Source organism: Lactuca virosa, chromosome 2 (assembly GCF_052849685.1).
Source record: "Lactuca virosa cultivar CGN04683 chromosome 2, Lactuca_virosa_CGN04683_v6, whole genome shotgun sequence".
Lineage (NCBI taxonomy): Eukaryota > Viridiplantae > Streptophyta > Magnoliopsida > Asterales > Asteraceae > Lactuca > Lactuca virosa.
Window position 1 is genome coordinate 183,954,694 of NC_136427.1, and position 21,124 is coordinate 183,975,817.

The 21,124-nt window shown below is 32.8% G+C and overlaps 1 protein-coding gene and 1 long non-coding RNA gene across 2 annotated transcripts; both read left to right on the forward strand.

The window, feature by feature from the left end:
- Nucleotides 1-12,445: 12,445 nt before the first annotated feature.
- LOC145158017 (uncharacterized) lies at nt 12,446-13,541 on the forward strand. The gene is made up of 5 exons (XM_079076979.1): nt 12,446-12,573; nt 12,646-12,730; nt 12,822-12,957; nt 13,113-13,318; nt 13,400-13,541. The coding sequence occupies exons 3-5, from the start codon at nt 12,868-12,870 to the stop codon at nt 13,539-13,541; spliced, it is 438 nt and encodes a 145-aa protein (XP_078933105.1). The 5' UTR covers nt 12,446-12,573; nt 12,646-12,730; nt 12,822-12,867.
- Nucleotides 13,542-13,601: 60 nt separating this feature from the next.
- LOC145156652 (uncharacterized) lies at nt 13,602-14,411 on the forward strand. Its single transcript, XR_013736842.1, has 2 exons — nt 13,602-13,950; nt 14,022-14,411. It is a non-coding gene; the product is annotated as an uncharacterized LOC145156652 (long non-coding RNA).
- The last annotated feature ends 6,713 nt before the right edge of the window (nt 14,412-21,124 follow it).

Sequence of the window (21,124 nt, forward strand, 5' to 3'; positions counted from 1 at the left end):
AAATCATATAATTGGTTGTCCGATGCTTCCATAGACAAGCAATCCCCTTATCGCACTCATTGCAAAATACTCATCTGTCTACAACCACATCTAATTTTCAATACAAAGTTAGCGATTCACAAAACTTAATCGACTTACTAGATCCTCGCCATAAACTCCAACTTGGAACCACAAATCAGATTGATGGAGTTAAACCCCAAGGATCGTCGACGAATTCAATACTTGGAATCAACAAATGGGTGAATAAGGGCAAAACGTAGCAAAATTTAGACAAAGGATTATATGAAAAGTCAAAATAGTCATAATTTTGACTTTTAAGTGTTCACTATTTTGACTTTTAAATGACAAATGCTTAAGTGGCACATGAAATCTGTTAATATAGGTTAGAGAGACTAAAAAGACACGTTACTTCAAAGTTTGTTCCCTCCTTGAAAATAACTTAAGGGACTGAATGAGTAAATATGAAATACATAATAGGCTACTCTCTCATTTTCCCTTTGGTAAACCATAATAACCATTTATGTAATTTTTTGTTTAAATAAAAGAATAATAAATGGGTTATATTGACATTTTACATTACATTCCATCGAAGGAACCGGAATGATTAATTTCATTCCATCACCCAAAACAAAAAGATTTTTCATTCCAATTCTATTCTTTGAACAATTTCATCATTACCAAAAACTATCAAACAACTTTTCGTTTGATGCCAATGGAATGAGCCATTCCACTTCTACCACTAGAAATCTAGAATATACTAGTTATGTGAAAATACAGAAACAGGTAAAATAAGAAAAGTTATAAGATTATGTACCGAAATATATGTATCCAAGAAGAATATGGGACAGGTTATCCTCTGATTTCTGGTCTGATTTCTGGTTTGATAGACTGCTAAAAACGTACATGGTTGTTGTGCGGAAAATCATCCGACTCCAAAAATCCATCCTCAATGTAAACAAATTTGGAACGAGGAAAAGATGGAAGGATAAACAAATTTTAAACACCATAAATTAATAATATTGCAAATAATAGAGAAATATGGCATCCCTTTTTTTTCCCAGCAACTGTAAATTGACTGAAATACTCCATATTGTATTTAAAAGCTTGAAGTGCCTACCAAATATGTAAAATATAATTTAGTATAAGAGTGGAAAAATCAAATGTAATAAAATTAAAAACATAAAAGAAGAACCTTAACTCCTGCTCTATCCCGAGCCTGATGATCCAATATTTCTATTTAATAAAATAGTCTCAAATCTGCACTAATTTTTTCATAAAAAATTCAATATGGAAGACAACAAAAGAATCGTACAACAGAACTATTACATTTGAGATGGAAGGATCAGTCATTCTTTGTTGAACTCTTGAAGCCAATCTTCATCCTGGTTATCAAGATCATACTCGACAAAATCTCAAATTTCAGTCTGTGATGCTATTACTAATATAAATATATATTAATTGAGATTAAAATTAACAGTTTATTAAGTAATCCACGCACCTCCTCATGCGCGTAGATAAGATACTAGTTCAGTATAAGTGGGTATTTAATCTCTTTAATATGTATTGTATCTAGGAGTGATAACATACTCGCGAGTTGGTATTTCATAAACTGTTTTCTTAGACTACAGGAAGTGGTGGCGTAATGCCATTCGTAAAAAGAGGTGGCAACCCCACCATAGGCGTGAGAACCACCACCTGAAGGGCGTTGGTTTGTTGTGGCGTAAGTAGACTTATGTTGTCTTACAACTTACAAGAGCGAGGTGTAAACGGTCATGTTACCGTCTTTTTTTTTTTTTTTTTTTTTTTTTTTTTTTTTTTTTTTTTTTTTTAACGTCGGCCTTTTAAAACAAAAAATAAAAAGATAACAAATTTTAAAAATATATTCAATATTTATCTATAAATATCATTTTATTTTATATACACACCGAACTCATTAATTTTTTTCTCTTTTAAACATCATTTCTCATTCACCGAAAATCTAAAAAATGGATCAAAATCCAAACACGCCACACATCCTAAACACACCCACCGGCTCATACGAACACACACATCCATGGGCGGCCCTAAGGAGGTGCGACCGCACAGCCCGGTAAAAATAAGGCCCCGATTTTTGTCAATATATATATATATATATATATATATATATATATATATATATATATATATATATATATATATATATATATATATATATATATAGGAAGGATCATTTGAGAACCTATAGTTTCCCGAGAACCCGAAAACTAAAAGTGGAACGTTGGATTGTATTATTGAACGGTTTGGATTGATCATTGCATTATTGTAAATATAAGAGAATGCAATGACATTTTAGGTTTTTATCGATACACCATAGTGGTAAATATGGTATATAAAATAATAAAATAAAAAATAAGTTAAAAATAAAAAACCAATATCCTAGTTAATGCAAAAATCCCTAAAAAGTATATTTCTCTTTCTCTCGATTTTATTCACTGACACCCTCTCCATCGACCTCCTCCTTACGACTCCAACTCCCACCTCCCTCCACCTTCCGCCACCCCCTACATCTGTCAACGACCACCATCTACAGCGGCTTACAAGTCTCTCCATCACGCCCCTAAAAAACAGCACTGTATCAAATCATTGTCGTCTCCGACCATCCGTATAACATAGAACTAGATTTGTCCTTCTTTCCTCCTATCGTCGCATCACCTTCCGGTGTCGCATCGCCTCCCGAAGTTTTGGCCATGTCACGATTGAGTCGCATCTATGCCTCATCTCCGGCGATCGAATCAAATCTTCGCCTCATCTCCGACGATCGATTCGTGACTACATCTCATCACTCATTTGTTTTTTGTATATCTTTCATATCAGAGCTTGTCGCCATGAGGATCGATGCTCAAGTATCCACACTAAATCCATCATCAACCCTACATATTGCTTTCCAACATGTATCAACGTCCTGATATGATGACTCCATGTGTTGATCCTCAGGGCCAGCCCCTTGATCCTTGCAAAATTCAGGATCACTTCGAGGTTTTCATTCCCCTAATTAAATTCCTTATATTACTTTTGTCGTATATCCTATCGATCTCTCTTTAATTAAGCTTGATTTAGTTGTGTTTGCATATTATGCTATTCTGATTTGATGTATGGTTTCACGTTTTCTTAGTTATACGTATTTATAGAGATCTTACATTCTTATCGATGCTAGACAATTTTGGATATGTATGCTATTAGGTCACCTGGTATTGGTGCTTGATTTTATACTATGTGAATCCTTGAAGATTGACATGATTTTACAGGAGTAAAGCAGTTTTGTGTTCTCTATCTATGTATTGTTCACAAGTTCTTGTTTTCCTGATAAAAATCAAAGTAATTGATTCAGAATTGAGGAGAATTATTATTATTATTATTATTATTATTATTATTATTATTATTATTATTATTGTTTGAACATGAAAGCTAGAGGAAATTGGAAATGGAAGCATGGTTAGATTTAGAAAATATTTACACAAAGCTGGAGTCTTTTTCTGATGCTGAAATTTGTGTTGGAAAAGCAAAGTTAAAGGAATTCTACTACCCTCGAACTTGGCATTCTACAGGTTTGTTCATCATTTCATCAACTTGTTTTCTAATTTGATGTCTGTATGAAAAAAAATTACTATTTTATCCTCTTGTCTAGAAGTGATGCTAACTGATTATTTACTAACTGTTGTAAATTGAAATTGTAAATGACAAACAATGTTGAATCAATAATAACTGTTTATTTGAGATCTAAATGAGAGTAAATAACCATTTTACCCTTTTATCCAGAAACAATGCTGAAACAATAATGACTGTTTATTTGAGAACTGTCATAAAATGAAATTTTAAATACTTAAATAACATAAACTCACAGTAAGTTTGGTGATATACAGTTTTCCCATTTCTTGCTTGTTGTATGTTTAAGGTTAAAATGGTTATTTGAACTTGTATAATATGATAGGAGCAGGTTGAAGAACATATCAATGGTAATTCAAAAAATTGGGTTTCTTTAATTGTGCAAGAGCTGAAAATCAATCAAGCATCTCAATTCCCTCACATTGTTGTCTGCTATCACTCTTTCTACCACAATGGAGCCATCTTTTTGGTTTTTTAATACATGGATCATGGATATTTGACTGATGTGATCAGACAACTCAAGACCATTCTTGAACCATATCTTGATGTTCTCTGCAAATAGGTTAGTTGAGAAGAAATTCTTTTTCCATGTCCCACTTCTAACTTGAGGATAAGGAGGGTATTTATGTCTTTTTCCATGTCCTACTCCTACCTTGTTCCACCTTTTTATGTTGGAGAAAATTTATGTTCTGTTCTATATATGATGAATGTAGTGTTTATGACAGGTGTTGCAGGGTCTTGTGTATTTACACCATGAAAGACATGTAATTCATAAGGACATAAAGCCATCTAATCTACTTGTAAACCAAAATGGTAACAGACAACAATGTGGTGGCTTTATGGTACATAGAGGAATATGGTGACATGTTGGTAAATGGTATTGGAATGATTGATCTTGAGGAACCTATAACCGTGAGTTTTCTTTATCTGTCTTTCTTATGACAATTGATATGTTATGCATATGATATATTTGTTAATTTTTGAGTTTTTATAAACAGGTATATGAAAATGATGATGTTGAACTTACAATCAAATACCACACATCAGATCTTACTACCAGAGCTATGTGTTTGATTGCTTTGTTGAAACAATCATCTCGTTTCCTTGTTTTCTCATAGTAAGTTACTTATTTAATCATCTTGAAAAGCACTAAAGTTTAGTTTATATGTAAATCACGTGTGAACCACATATGAATCACATGTGATTCACATGTAAATTACATGTAATTCACATATGAATCACATGTGATTCACATATAAATCACAAGTGAACACATATGAATTACATGTGATTCACATGTAATTGACATATGAATTACATGTGATTCACATGTAAATCACGAGTGAACACATATAAATTACATGTGATTCACATGTAAATAATATGTAATTCACATATGAATTACATCTGATTCACATGTAATTCACATATAAGTCACATGTGACTCACATGTAATTCACATATGAATCACATGTAATTCACATATGAATTACATGTGATTCACATGTAAATTACATGTAATTCACATATGAATCACATGTAAAGCAACGAGTGAACACATATGAATTACATGTGGAATCACATGTAAATAACATGTAATTCACATGAATTACATGTGATTCACATATGAATTACATGTGATTCATATGTGAACTACATGTGATTTACATGTAATTCACATATGAATTACATGTAATTCACATGTAAATCACATATGAATTACATGTGATTCACATGTAAATCATATATGAATTACATGTAATTCACATATAATTCATATGTAAATCACATATGAATTACATGTGATTCACATGTAATTCACATATGAATCACATATGAATTACATGTGATTCACATGTAAATTACATGTAATTCACATATGCATCTCATGTAATTCATATGTGAATCGTCTATAATTCATATGTTAATCACATGTAAATCACATATTTATTTTTGTGAGTGTTTTTGCATCAATCAATTTTTTTTATTTTCTTGTAGATTTGGAAGAAATTGTGGTGGATATTGAAGATGTGAAAAATGATAAATTGAAGAAAAATATGGAAATATTGACACGAAGACATGAAAACGCTTTGAAATTTTGTAGCATTTTTTTTTGTTTTTAACATTTTATTTTGTATCGAATAAAATATTTATTATATTGTGTTTATAGATTAGTAAATAAAATGAGTTTTCTTATGATTTCCTTACAAATATTATAATATATGAAATATGCATATATGCATTTGTAAAAATATGCATAAATGTACCAAAAATGTTGATTTTTTTGGTTAAAAAACTATAGTATTTTTTTAAATTTTCCAGTTTTTTTTTGTTAATTTTATTGATTTTTAAATGCTTCTAAAAAAATTACATTTTTAAAAAAAATATATATTTTTTTTTCAAAAATTCATGTTTTCTATAAAAAATTAAAAAATCTGCACTTTTTCAAAAAAAACTGAAAAAAACTATTTTTAAAAAAATCCAAAAATTTGATTTATTATGTAGTTTTTAGACATTTCTATTAATATTTACAATAAAAAAAATTAAATGAGATTGATCATATTACGATCATGCCCTTAATGAATTAGTTTTGATCTAACGCTCCACTTTTAGTTCTCGGGTTCTGCACTTTTTAAAAAAAAACTGAAAAAAACTATTTTTAAAAAAATCCAAAAATTTGATTTATTATGTAGTTTTTAGACATTTCTATTAATATTTACAATAAAAAAAATTAAAATTAAATGAGATTGATCATATTACGATCATGCCCTTAATGAATTAGTTTTGATCTAACGCTCCACTTTTAGTTCTCGGGTTCTCGTGAAACTATGAGTTCTCAACCGATCTCACCCCTATATATATATATATATATATATATATATATATATATATATATATATATATATATATATATATATATATATATATATATATATATATATATATATATATATATATATATATCTTCTCTTCTAATAAAATAGTACAAAAATCCCACTTTGCCTTTCCATTCGAAAAAAATGTTGTAAATCAGGAAACAAAATATTGTAAATTAGTAAATCACGAAAGTTCAAATTTAAATTTCAATTATACCTAGTACATATCTGGAAAAAATCCAGAAGATAATTTTTTTTAACTCTATCTATATCTATATATGGAATATGAAATATCAATCCCAATAAATCAGGCAATCAATTTAAATTCCATTTAATAACAATAAAATATTGAAATATATCATCTCTTCCTAATTTAAATATTTGTATATATATACATGTTTACATTCCTGTTTACGTTCCTGTTTCAATACGATTTCAGAGGTCAAAAATTTATCATCAGGTTAACAAGCCTACATTGTTCTTTACCTTTTAGATGTTCTTTTTTTATTCACATTCTTAATCAATTTCAACCCACTTTTCATTCTTGAACTCTTTTTTATTATAATGTTAACCATTTCGAGGAATAGCAACCAAGTTTCATCAGTTTTTTCCCCATTTTTTACCTGTTATCGTTTTATACTATAAATTGTATATTTATCAGTTTTTTCTTTTTTACTTGTTTTTATGATTGATCAGTGTCGACACTCTTGGATGTTGATATGTTTGAAAAGAACTTGGCCACTGGATTATAACCATGTAACATCCCAAAATTCATGACTAAAAATTTCATTTAATTAAGTAATAATAAAAAAAGAAGTCTGAAAACATCCACAGTGCCAACCCATATCATAATCAAAACCAATATGTCAAATACCCAAAACATGTCATAGAAAAATAATATCAGAGTACAACTCCCAAAGATCTAATGTGCGGAAAAACATAGTGTGATGCGCTACGATCATGCAAGCTCCTTTTCCTTTTGAAGAAAAAGTACCTGAAACTAAAACTGAAAACCGTAAGCACGAAGCTTAGTGAGTCCCCCCATTATACCACATACCATACAATAAACATACGGCCTAGCATATTCGGGTGCTGGCCTACCCCTTCGGTCTCTTTCAACTGGTACCGCCTAGCATATTAGGGTGCTGGCCTACCCCTTCGGTCTCTTTCAACCGATAACCGCCTAGCATATCAGGACGCTGGCCTACCCGTTCGGTCTCTTTCAACCAGTAACTGCCTAGCATATTTGGGTGATGGCCTACCCATTCGGTTTCTTTTAACCGGTTACGGGGTCTATTTCACCCCATATCACTACCATATAATATCCTAGCATATAAGCACATAATCACATACTGCCTAGCATATCTAGGTGTTGGCCTACCCCTTTAGTCTTTTTCGACCGGTTACGGGGTCTACTTCACCCCCTACCACTACCACGTAATAACATAGCATACAAGCACATAAATCTCAACAGATAGTGGCATACCAGACAATTATAACAAAGACAATCATCTCTACTATAAACAACTACTAATGGACCGACATTGGTGCCTTCGACCCACTTATATCGGGAAGGTAACTCACCTGAATGTTGAATCTCACGATAAGAAATCCTTGGCTGCAGCCCTGCCGACTCCCAGAACTATCAACACCAGAATGTCAACCAATTAGCAATTAGGTTCCAAACCATGTTCCATAATCCTTACTTGGGGTAAAATGACCATTTTACCCCTGACCCAACAAGACTCACAACAAAGGCCCAAGCCTAAAACCAACAAGGCCCAAAACTATAAGATCCATAAAAGCCCATTAATGGCCTAATTTTCCCAATTGGGACCAAACCCTTATATGGGCCTTTCCCTAAATCCCATTTACTTTTCTAAACCAATGATTTTCCGATGGCCCAAGGGTCCAAGCCCATTGGGCCCAATCAAGGCCTAACTACATTGGGCCTACTAAGGCCCAACTCATCATCCAAGGTCCATTAGGGCAAGCCCAGCAAGGCAAGCCCAACCAGAAATCCATTACTCTAAAATCCTTAGTCCATTATGAGCCCAAACCAAAGGATAAGTCCAATACCAAGCTAGCCAACAATCAAAGAGCCCAAAACTTGCACAGGTGATGCTCACGTCGTGAGCACCTTATGTTCACGTCGTGAGGTCGTGACTTTAGCCCAGAAACTTCCTCGAACATGCTCTCACGTCGTGAGGCTTCATTCCTCACGTCGTGAGTCCAGATCTGACAAAAAATGAGCATTAAGCTCCTAATCCATTAAGCTTTAACATGGGACAGTCTAGAGGGTCTTCTTTGACCCCAAGGACCATAAAAATCGAAGCTTTTCAGTCACATATGTCCAATACATGACTTAAACACCAACTTAGGTCAAAATGAAGGAAAAAGGGCCAAGACTTAAACTTGGAGTCCAAAACCATGACCAAAGTCCAAATTTAGAACTTATAGGCCTTAAGGTACCAACATAATCCATAAAGTTGCCAACTTTATGGATTCCATGCATGCTAACCAACATTACAAACCATAAAATGCATGGAAACTTAGATCTAGCAAGCAAGGAAAGGAGAGGCATGAGCTTGAGGACTTACAAAGGTCCAAAAGCTCCTCAACTAGCTGATGATGAAGCCAAAATGCTAACAAATGCACCACCAATAATCTTCTTCTTCCTCAAAGGGATTCAAAGCTTCAAAATCTCTTGAATAACACCAAGAATAACCAAGGACTTCAATGGGGGCTGAGATTAGGGTTTCTAGAGGTCTTGGGAGTGAAAGAGGCCGAGGAGAAGCAACCCTAATCATCTCATACCTTTAAATTCCCGAAAATTAGGGTTTTGGTGCATCAGGCACTCCTCACGTCGTGAGCACTTCATGCTCATGTCGTGAGCCTTAAATGAACTTGGTCAACAAGTCAACGATCACTCACCCGAACTACTCCAACTTCAAATGGCCATAACTTCTTCGTTTCAACTCCGTTTTTGACGTTCTTTATATCCACGGAAAGGTGGCGAGAAGCTCTACACATCTATCAACTTATACTCACCTCAAAACCTTCCAAACGAAAATCCAAATGTCATTAAGAGCTTGAACTGCCACTTTACCGATATACCCATTGGCTCCAAGGCACAACCCAAACTCTTGGATCACCTCAATTACATTATATGTACCTAATGGGTCTAGATCTCTCTTTTCCAAAGGACCTAAGCCTTATGACAACCTATATTCAGGCCACAGTCCCGAATTAGGAAAGCTATTCGGAACAGGGCGTTACAAACCACTCACTGTAAGGTGGAAAATCATAATTGAGGTCTCAAGAGAATCATATCCCTGCTCACTACCCTCTTCTTATACTTTTCCATACTACCCTTAACCAACTAATTTGCCTAATATTAGAGGTATAACAAATTTGTTCAACTTATTTATGATATTTTGCATTTAAAGGGTAATATCTAACATCAGTTTTCCCCATTTTTTTTACCTGTTATCGTTTTTTACTATAAATGTTATTTTCATCAGTTTTTTCTTTTTTACCTATTAAGGTTTATGGTATATCACATGTCTACTTATGTTTCATAAATCGTATTGCTCTTTACCTTTGAGATGTTCTTTTTTCATCCACATTCTTAATTGATTTCAACCCACTTTTCATTCTTGAATTCTTTTTTATTAACATGTTAACCATTTCGAGGAGTAGCAACCAAGTTTCATGTACCAGTTATGTTATTTTTTCTACCAAAGAGACCCTTTTGTAAAATAGCATTATACTTTCATGAAGAACCGAAAGTTTGGATGTTTTGCCAGTAAATTTATTTCAATATTTACATTGTTGGACCGGCATCTGGATTTCAAAATAGAATCATGATTTATTAATCCTTCGGGTTAAAGTTATTTTTGATTGGTTTAAGTAACCATTCCTTATTTGAATTTAAAAATGTTTAATGCAATTTTTTGAATGGTTTGTTAGTTTAACTTGTTACATGTTTACCAAACCATGGTTGTTGGCATAGGCCAATCCACTATTGTGTTTTGATTTCAAAAGAGAAAATAATCTCCATAATAAAGGGTGATTGATAAACCCAAACCATGTTTTTATGATTGATGATTGTCGGCACTCTTGGATGTTGATATGTTTGAACAGAACTTGGCCACTGGATTATAACCACCCACTGTAAGGTGGAAAATCATAATTGAAGTCTCATGAGAATCATATCCCTGCCCACTACCCTCTTCTTATACTATCTGACATGATAGATAAATACCCTAAAATGCCCCTCCCACTAATAAGATACTCTTTAATTTGATGATTTACCATATTACCCCTAACTAACTTATTTGCCTAACATAAGAGGTATAACAAATTTGTTTAACTTATTTATGATATTTTGCATTTAAAGGGTAATATCTATCATTTTGCCTTTATAAAGTATGTTGTAAAGTTATTTTTAAATCTTTGTTTGATTTATCTTACTTCTAAAGTCTTATTTTAATATGATTGGTCTAGGATATGCTTTTTTCTCCTTTTATCCAGTGTGAAAGTAATTTATTTCTTTTAGTTATATATAAACATGTTAAAATGGAAAGGGATTACGTATATATGCTTCGAGTACTTTTGTTTTCTTTTTGGTGATAGCATTTAAATAAGGAGATGCTAAGGTGAAAATACTCAAATAAAGAATGGAAGTACATTGTTAGCTGTTGCATTTTTATTTATTTCAAGTCCATTGCATTTGTTATTTATTTTAATTCCAATCCACTTCTTTTCGGTGAAACAACAGTGGACTTTATTTTGTTTTCTAATATCATGATACTTTTATTTTTTCTATACGATAGTACATTGCTATTTATTGTATTAACGCCCATATTAATGTTTACTCCTTATTTAATACTTTTTAATCAATAAATAAAGTCAAAAAGAAGATGCTATATTATCCAATATTGAATACAAAAAAGTCATTTTAATATATTAACCGTGTAATACACTGCTATCAATGTCATTTCTGTGATTTATTGTGTTTTTTTTCATTATACTCAAATGTACAATGGAACTAATTGTGTTTTTTTTTTTTGAAAATTTTTGTTAAATATACAAGTTTTTTTTTTTTTTTTTTTTTTTTTATTTAAATTGCAAGGTACAATGGAACATATTACTCCTATAAATGAAATATACTCAATCAAGGAAGATTTCACAATTAAAGTTCGGATCATACGTCTTTGGACTCAAAAGTCAAAATTTGATCCAAACGAGACATACTCGATAGAAATTATTCTGATGGATGAGGAGGTATAAGATGCATATATTCAATTATTATTTTTGTAAAAAGTTATTCATATTCATACCCATTATATTTAAATATTTGTTATTTGTTGCTTTTTTAGGGAAGCAAAATTCATGTATCTTGTGGGAAGAAATGGTTTTCAAAATTACAGCGCTATCTTAAAGAAGATAGTTCAATATACGTCAAGAAACCTAACGTCGCACCAAACACTTCAAAATTGAAGTTTTCTGATCCGGAAATAAAACTTAACTTTTACCACGATACAACTGTAAAAGATTATGAAAACTTTTCTGGATCTGCACACGGCTTTGATTTTGTTGACTTCAATACGATCGTTTCGAATAACATCTTGGAGTCAAACTCTTTTGGTTAATTCATTTAATATTAACTTTTGTTATATGACATCCTACTTTCTTTCTTTGGACTACAAATTGATCATTTTTATTAACTTAAGCATATGTTTTGTTGATTTTGTAGATATTATTGGACACATTTTTTAATATGGGCGTATGGATACCTCTGAACAAGATAAATCAAAACAAAAAATGCTCTTGCATCTTCAAGATATAGAGTATTCGCCATTATTACAAACAAATAATACAATTTCTTTTATATTGTCTACAATATTTGTTTATTGTTTCAGGGATACTAAGCTTAAAGTAACTTTATGAGGTCAGAATGCATACTACATGTGTGATTTTCTTACTAACAGTAACAGCCTTGATCCAGTTGTTGTTATTGTTCGGTTTGCCAGAGTGAAGTTTATTAATGGTTTGTAATTATTTTTAACAACCATTTTCTAAAATTTTATATCTAATTAAATAATAAATTTTATTATTGCAGGTCGTCCTTTTTTATCCAGCTATTGTGATGTTAGTTGGTTGTTCATAAACAATGACATCGATGAAATTACAACCTATAAAAACTAGTACTTTCATTTATACTTTCCTTTGTATTTTCATATTTATTTTTTTCATACTATAATAAATTTAATTCATTTCTTTGTTATAAATGAACAGATTGGTTTCTCAAAATGGACAACAACTTTTATCAAGTGCAATCAATATGATTGCATCAAAACAAGACACGGAACACGATGATTTTCTGAAAAATCATTTGTTTTCTAACATTGATGATTTGTTTGAACCTTTGGAGGTACTTTACATTTTTTTTAAGTTGTGAGTTTAATACGCTTTTATTTTTAGATTTTAAAAGTGTAACAAACAAACAGAGTATATTGTTATAACGCAACTAACATACATTTTCACAAACTAACATTTATTAACATTGAACATTATTTAAATTTCCAGGAAAAAACGGTCATTGTTGGTACTGTTAAGGGAATACGTCAAAACATACGTTGGTATTACCTTGCTTGTAGTAACTGCAAAAAGTCATCAAGACAAAAAGAGTCTTCTACTGATAAGGTTGATGGTTCTCATGAAGTGGCCAAAATCGTTACTTATGAATGTGTTAATCCTATATGTAAAAATATCCAAATTTCGGTTATTCCAAGGTATTACATATTTAATTTACATAATAAAAATATATGTTTATCATATTTGTGTAATATAATATAATTTTATACATTATTTAGATTTAAAATCCCACTTCGGTTTCAAGACAACACAACAACCTTGACTTTAACCTTATTTGATCAAGAAGAAAAGAAGTTGTTCAAATACACAGCTAAAGAGTTCTTTGATAAAAACAAGAAGGTATTATTTTATAGTTGTTAATTACTTATTTATGTTATACATTATATATTTTACATACAAATTTTCTAACAATATCTATTTATATTTTAGCTTGGCATCAGTTTGGAATTGTTTCCAATGGAGTTGAAAGTTGTGGTGGACAAAAAGTTGGCAATTAAGATTGATATCACAAGTTACAATATCAATAATAAAATTAATATTTATGGGATAGCAAGATTAACTGAGAATACAGAAATAATTGATGAACTGGAAAAAAAGAATCTTATTCCACATATTTTTTTCAATACTTATATTTATTTTTTACCACATTGACCCAACTATATCTAACTCAATAGCATTTTGTTTTGTTCTTATGATTTAGCCTGGTAATTTTGATTGATTCCAGATTGGTTCTTCAGATATTGGTTCCCAAGAGACCAGAGTTGTCAAGGTTGTAGTTTTTAAATTATAATTCTTAAATATTTTTTTTAATGTATAACAACTAACTAAAATTTTTTCTAGGATTCTTTTTCACAAACAGCTAAAAATTTAACACCATGTGCTAGGGACAACTCAACTACAACAAGCCCTACATAGTTGATTTCTACACCAACTGACATGAAAAGAAACCTTGCTACATGCATAGATCTTGATGAAATGAAGAATTTGTCTACTTCTAAAACTGCTGGATTGTCACCACCAAATAAACAACCAACGCCTCTTTTGGTGCCCAAGAAATAAAATTAAATGTATTTTACTTTTACAAACAATCTTAGTTTGTGGTTAATTTTGTTTCCGCATCATAGACTCCTAAGCCGTTTAGATTTTTAACTTTGTTGGTTTTGAATGGGTTTTGTTTGAGATTTGATGGTTTTCATATTTGTTTCCTGAAAGTACATTGGGTTTTTTTCAGTCCTATAATGTCGTTTGCTATGTTATTTTGTTTTTTGTACAACTGATTTTAGACTACATTGCTTTTTTCTCCCAAATTATTGAAAAATTACATTCATATGTTTGTTTTGGCAGTTAGTTATATGTTTAAAGCAACATTGACATATGAAATATTTCTAATGGTATCAAACTGATATTTTACTTTAAAACGGATGAACCTATTAAAACTCATTTAAAATTACAAAAAAGTGAGAAATTGTTCATAATAAAATCAAGAAATATGAATCACTAATTCATACACATAAAAGGCAAAATATGAATCACTAATTTAGATACATAAAAGGCAAAATGTCAAAATTCAAGTCATGGTAATATTTGGTAATATAACTTAATTTAGATTATCTTTTATAAATTTATTTGAACTAAAATACTTTCCTATATTGTATATTTTTATAAAAGAATATAAAAAATAAATAAATAAACTTTCTTTTACTAATATTTAGTTATTTACTTTATGTTTATATATAAGTTAGATTTCTACTTTTAAAAATTTTGTTGAAAACAATGTATATATTTAGTGCCAACACTAATTTGATTCAATAGTAATTATACTTTGATTCAATAGTAATTTGAATTTGAAAACTAATTAGATGCTCTGTTTCAATTATAAAATTGGAAAACTATGATCAGAAACTAAAAAGCGATATCTAAAATTCAACTTTTACTTCTCTTTTAAATATAACAATCTTATTAAGCAAACTGCAAACCATTGTTAACCATCAAGTTTTTAACTTATTAAACCTGATTATATGTTGATCAAAAAATAATAGAATCCATTGACTTGGTGTTTCTCTTAGATTGACTGTTTTTCCCCTGTGTTGGTGTTTCTCTTAGATTGACTGTTTTTCCCCTGTGTTGGTTGGCAACATTTCTAGGTTTTGCTCTAAGTTGGACTGTTTTGCCCAAATGCAACTATATAAATGGCATAGACTTATCAGTCAGAGTTTAGCTTTCTCTTTTTATTAATATATTGCTTTACTGCAAAAAAAAAAAAAAAAACTATTTAAAACACATTATAGGTTTCATATAGTGTCAAGAAGATCTCCAAGGCAATTCCAATTCCTTAAGATAATCTCCACCAGAGTTACATTTGGGTCAAATTCCTGATCAATTGGTTTCTTAATAATTACTTTAGGTATTGGAACCAAATTGGTTTCTTGATAATTTTCATCCTATAAATCAAACAATTTGTAACGCCCGTGTCTCTAGGCTAGGCATTAATAATGATGTAATAGTCTAGGTCAACCTTTGTAACGTGTTTTGAAGTAATAAGAATGAATTATGTGAATTTATGCGCCTTATATTTAATTATGATGATATAATAAATTAAGGATAAAAATAAGCGTCAAAAGTAAAATGTTAGATAAACCTGATATCTATGAAGAAAGTTGTAGTGGTCGTAATAAGGATTCCGGAGATATAAAGAATGCCGAAATCCGAGTTATAACGAAGAAGTTATGACCTGTCGAAGTTTCGCGACAGAACCGACACGACGCTGTGTGACGTAAAAAGTGAATTTACAATAAAGTGCTTTTTAGCCTTAGCAATCTAAATAAAAGTCGTAGTATACGTTAAACCGAGAGCGTGCATAAAAAGAATGTCCAAATCTGACTTCGTATGAGAAAGTTATAAATTTTCTAAGATTTGGCATGACAGTATGCAGCCCGGAACTCGAAATATAGATCGAACGATTTTTAGCCGACACAACCTAAACGGGAATCGAAGATCTTGTCGATAGTAGTTTAACGGTAAAAATACAGACAAAAACGAACGTTGGATGAACAAGTTATGAATTTTTAACGGACTTTTCTTGTCCCGGTCTGTTAAAAATATAACTTTAAAAATAAATTCAAAATTAGCCGACGGAGTCTAAACAAAAGTTGTAGAGTATAACCTCACCTACGCGTGCATATATAGAGCATCGAAAACGGAGCTCGTATGCGAAAGTTATGAATTTTTGAAGTTTTAGACACAAACTTCGAGGCTTGTCCGAAAGGAGTATGCCCAGCGTACATGTGTATTCGGTCCGAAATTGGCCACGTAGCCTACTCCCTTGCATGGTGCACACGTTTTCTTAGCCTTGAAGCGTCCGAAGTGATCCCTTCTTACACCCAGCGTACTTGGTCTACGCCCAGCGTAGAGCCTCGCAAGACAGTACGCCCCGCGTAATGTGAGGCTTCGGCCACTATAAATAGCATGCGAAGTCAGCCGAATTAATGTTACAAAATCCTTCTCTCTTTCACTCTCTACTCCTTCTCTAGCCACTCTAAACCACCCCGAAGCCTAGGGAACCTCCGTAATACCCGAAGCAAGTCCCGAAGCTCCGAAGACCCCCAAAAAATAATTTTTTCGAGTCAAAACTCTACTCGCGTAAAGCCCCCGTTTTTTGAGCAAACCTCCCGGTTTCATCGAAAAAGATTGTTTTAAGGAACGAAGTGTTGTCCAATCACCACCACATCAGGTGATTTTATAGTCACTTTCATCTTACACATAGATATGAAGTATTTTATATGAAATACGTGCTATGTGTATATATGATGTTTGTTTATTTGAGATGGATGTTGAATGAATGTTTTATACATGTTTAGAATGATTTAAACTATATATATGTAATTTTTTTATCTACAAATATGCTGGGTATAACATGGGTAGATAAAATAATTGATGTATGATGAAATAAAATGATGAGAGGTCTCGATGTTGATGATGTTCCAGTCATCAATCAGAATATAGATGTCGACCACGGACTTTTCTAGACAGTCTAGTGCAACATTAACAGGCTCGTAACCTGTAGGTGTTTTTGAACTATGTGTTCATTAGGTGTTTTTGAACTATATGTTCATCAGGTATTTTTGAACTATGTGTTCATTAGGTATTTTTGAACTAAGTGTTCACTAGGTGTTTTTGAACTAGGTGTTCATTAAGTATTTTTGAACTAAGTGTTCACTAGATATTTTGGAACTACGTGTTTACCAGATGTTTTAAACTACGTGTTCACCAGTTATAATTTAAGAACCCTGGCAGTGATGGACTTCGTGCCTATTCCCTAGGATAATCCTTAGGAATGAATGAATGAAGGACAGCTGATTCTTAAGATCTTTAAGAATAAAGAAGATAATGAGGATGGGAGATTGGGTTGATCGTTTGATGTTTAAACATAATATATTTATCTATTGTGGGTTGAAAACCCTATGTACTCACCAGGCTCCCAAGGCTGACCCACATAGCTTTCTATATTACAGGTAGTGGAACAAGATCATAGTTGGATGATGACGAGAGATTTTGAATTACAGGCCAGTAAATGTAAATAAAAGTTCTAAGGCCTATATTGTACTGTTTATGCTTTTGATCTGTATCGATGTTGACATCCCAAGTTTGTAATGAAATCAAAATACATTTCTTTAAGAAATGCTTTGATAAATTTTTATCATATTTTGTTTTGGGAACAAATTCCGCCATACTTTTTGAAAGATTACTCTGATTTTATTCTAAAAGCATAAACGAAATCGGTCTTTTCTGGCCGTGAAAATGGGGGATGTCACAGTTGGTATCAGAGCATTAGTTTAAGCGAACTAGGAATTTGTAGGATTTCTAGACTTAAACTTAGAATGCTAAGTGATGATTGTGAGATGAGTGTCTACCATATTTTAGACACGAGCACTAGTATATTTTAGGAAAGATGCCTAAAATACTTTTATGTGCTAAATGGTATATGTTTTCAATATATGATATTATTTATTCGGATCTATGGTATGTTGCCGACAGATCTGGAAAGCTTATGTGTTCATGAGTCTAAGCGTATGACTACGATATTAGAACCGGCATGTAATGTTTCGGACTGATAAGGAGAATTTAAATATCTATCATGAATAAAGATCTAAATTCGCCTAATTTGTTGTATAGATTATAATGGCAAGAACCCAAAGTGGAGCTGGAAATGCAAATAGAAATCAGCAACCTCAACCTCAAGTGATGGAACAGGTGCCTATAGCAGAAGCTGCACCAGAACCAATCACAATGGCTGGAGTACAAGCCATGATTTAGACAATGATGGCTGAACAAAGGGAAGAAATGAGACAACTATTGCTGAACAACAGGAATGAACCTTCAATGCCTGTTAAACAACCTGAATTAAATGACTGTCACTCAGAGGAAGGGAATTACAGTAGATCTGTTGGTCAAACTGAACCGCTTGTGGTTAGTAGGAATAACCAAGAGCATGGAGTCGAGAGAAATGGATGCAAGTACAAAGACTTTATGACTTGCAAGACGTCAACTTTCACTGGAAAGGAAGATCCCGTCGGAGTAATGGATTGGATCTCGGAGATGGAATTAGCCTTCATGACATGTGGTTGCCAAGGCAAGTTACAAACGATATTTGTAGTGTGTCAGTTCAGAGGTGGCGCTGTTTGCTAGTGGAACACTCTGGGGAAGACCCTAAGCCCTAATGAGCCACTGCAACTGACTTGGGCAGAGTTCTTGGTGCATTTCAAGCGCAAGTACTGCTCGGCCCAAAATCTGCTTGAACTAGAGAACCATTTTCTGACTTTGAAGAAAGGAAGTGTGTCCATTGATGAATACACCGATAACTTCACAAACAAAATGGAGTTTGCTTTGCGTATTGTCCTAGACGAGCTGACAAAAATCGACAGGTACGCAAAGGGACTTCCATGGGAGTACGCGGTGCCAGTGCATCAGGCACTTACTCTGGAGGCAACTATCTGGGCTGCCAAGTCTATTGAAGAGATGATCAAGGGAACAACCACCTGCAAGGTTGAAGTTGGCGAGAAGAGATAGTTGGAAGGAACTTCAGGGTCCAACGAGAAAAGAAAATTCTCGAAGTCTGGCGGAGGAGGAGGTGAAGCTAGATGGTGCGATAAGTGCAAAAAGAAACACTTTGGAAAATATGGCGAGGAGGTGGCATGTTTCAAATGTAGAAAGTCTGGTCATTACGCCAATGAGTGTACATCCAACAATAAGGTGTGTTATGAATGTAACGAAGGAGGGCATATTTTGAAGAATTGCCCAAAGAAGATATGAAGTAGCCAATAGAATCTGGTAGTGTAGCCTATAAGAGGCATAGTATAGGTTAAACTAGAAAATCTTTGTAATCGTTTCAAAAAATAATATAAACCTTCGTTTTGTTACCTAATGTGTCAAATGATTATGTGAAATTTTTGAATGGTGACTTGGAAAACTGCGAGACAATACTTAGGACGAGTATGAGTAGGTGTGAATAGTAGTATAGGCCTATACTACTAGAAGCACGAGACTCACACTTGGATCAGGGAAAGTCACAAGGTTACCAAGAACCTAGTAATTGATTTCGTTTTTGTTCAAGTATGTCGTTACCATCGTTTCGGTAATGACTAAGAAGATGATTGATATTCCGACCCTAGGGGTCATATCGAATTGAGTTCGACTAAGATGAGTATGTTACGTGGTTCGGGGAAAGTTGAGTCCAAGGTTTATTGGACCGTTTAATGTTCTTCAAAGGATTGGGAACCAAGCTTACAAGCTAGAAATACCAGAAGAACTAGATGGTATTCATAACACTTTCCACGTGTGTTATTTGAGGAAGTTCACGCGAGAAGTTCCCGACATATTTCCAAATTCTGAATTAAGGTTGGATGAAAGCAAGAGGTTAATTGAAGAACCAGATGCAATCGTTGACCGTAAGACTAAGAAGTTGCGACGCAAGATGATCGATTTGGTCCTCGTACGATGGAAACATACGAATGGGCCAAATCTCACCTGGGAAGCGGATAGTGACGTGATGAGTCGCTATCTGCATTTGTTCGAGGACGGAATATCCTAAGGGGGAGAGAATTGTAACGCCCGTGTTTCTAGGCTAGGCATTAATAATGATGTAATAGTCTAGGTCAACCTTTGTAACGTGTTTTTATGTAATAAGAATGAATTATGTGAATTTATGTGTCTTATATTTAATTATGATGATATAATAAATTAACAATAAAAATAAGCATCGAAAGTAAAATGTTAGATAAACCCGATATCTATGAGGAAAGTTGTAGTGGTCGTAACAACGATTCCGGAGATATAAAGAACGCCGAAATCCGAGTTATAACGAAGAAGTTATGACATGTTGAAGTATCGCGACAAAACCGGTACGACGCTGTGTGACGTAAAAAGTGAATTTACTATAAAGTTCTTTTTAGCCTTAGCGATCTAAATAAAAGTTTTAGTATACGTTAAACCGAGAGCGTGCATAAAAAGAATGTCCAAATCTGACTTCGTATGAGGAAGTTATGAATTTTCTAAGATTTGGCATGACAGTATGCAGCCCGGAACTCGAAATATAGATCGAGCGATTTTTAGCCGACACAACCTAAATGAGAATCGAAGATCTTGTCGATAACAGTTTAACGGTAAAAAGACAGACAAAAACGGACATCGGATGAATAAGTTATGAATTTTTAACGGACTTTTCTTGTCCCGGCCTGTTAAAATATAACTTTAAAAATAAAGTCAAAATTAGCCGACAGAGTCTAAACAAAAGTTGTAGAGTATAATATCACCTACGCGTGCATATAAAGAGCGTCGAAAACGGAACTCGTATGCGAAATTTATGAAATTTTGAACTTTTAGACACAAACTTCGAGGCTGGTCCGCAGGAGTACGCGCAACGTACTCGTGTATACGATCCGAGATTG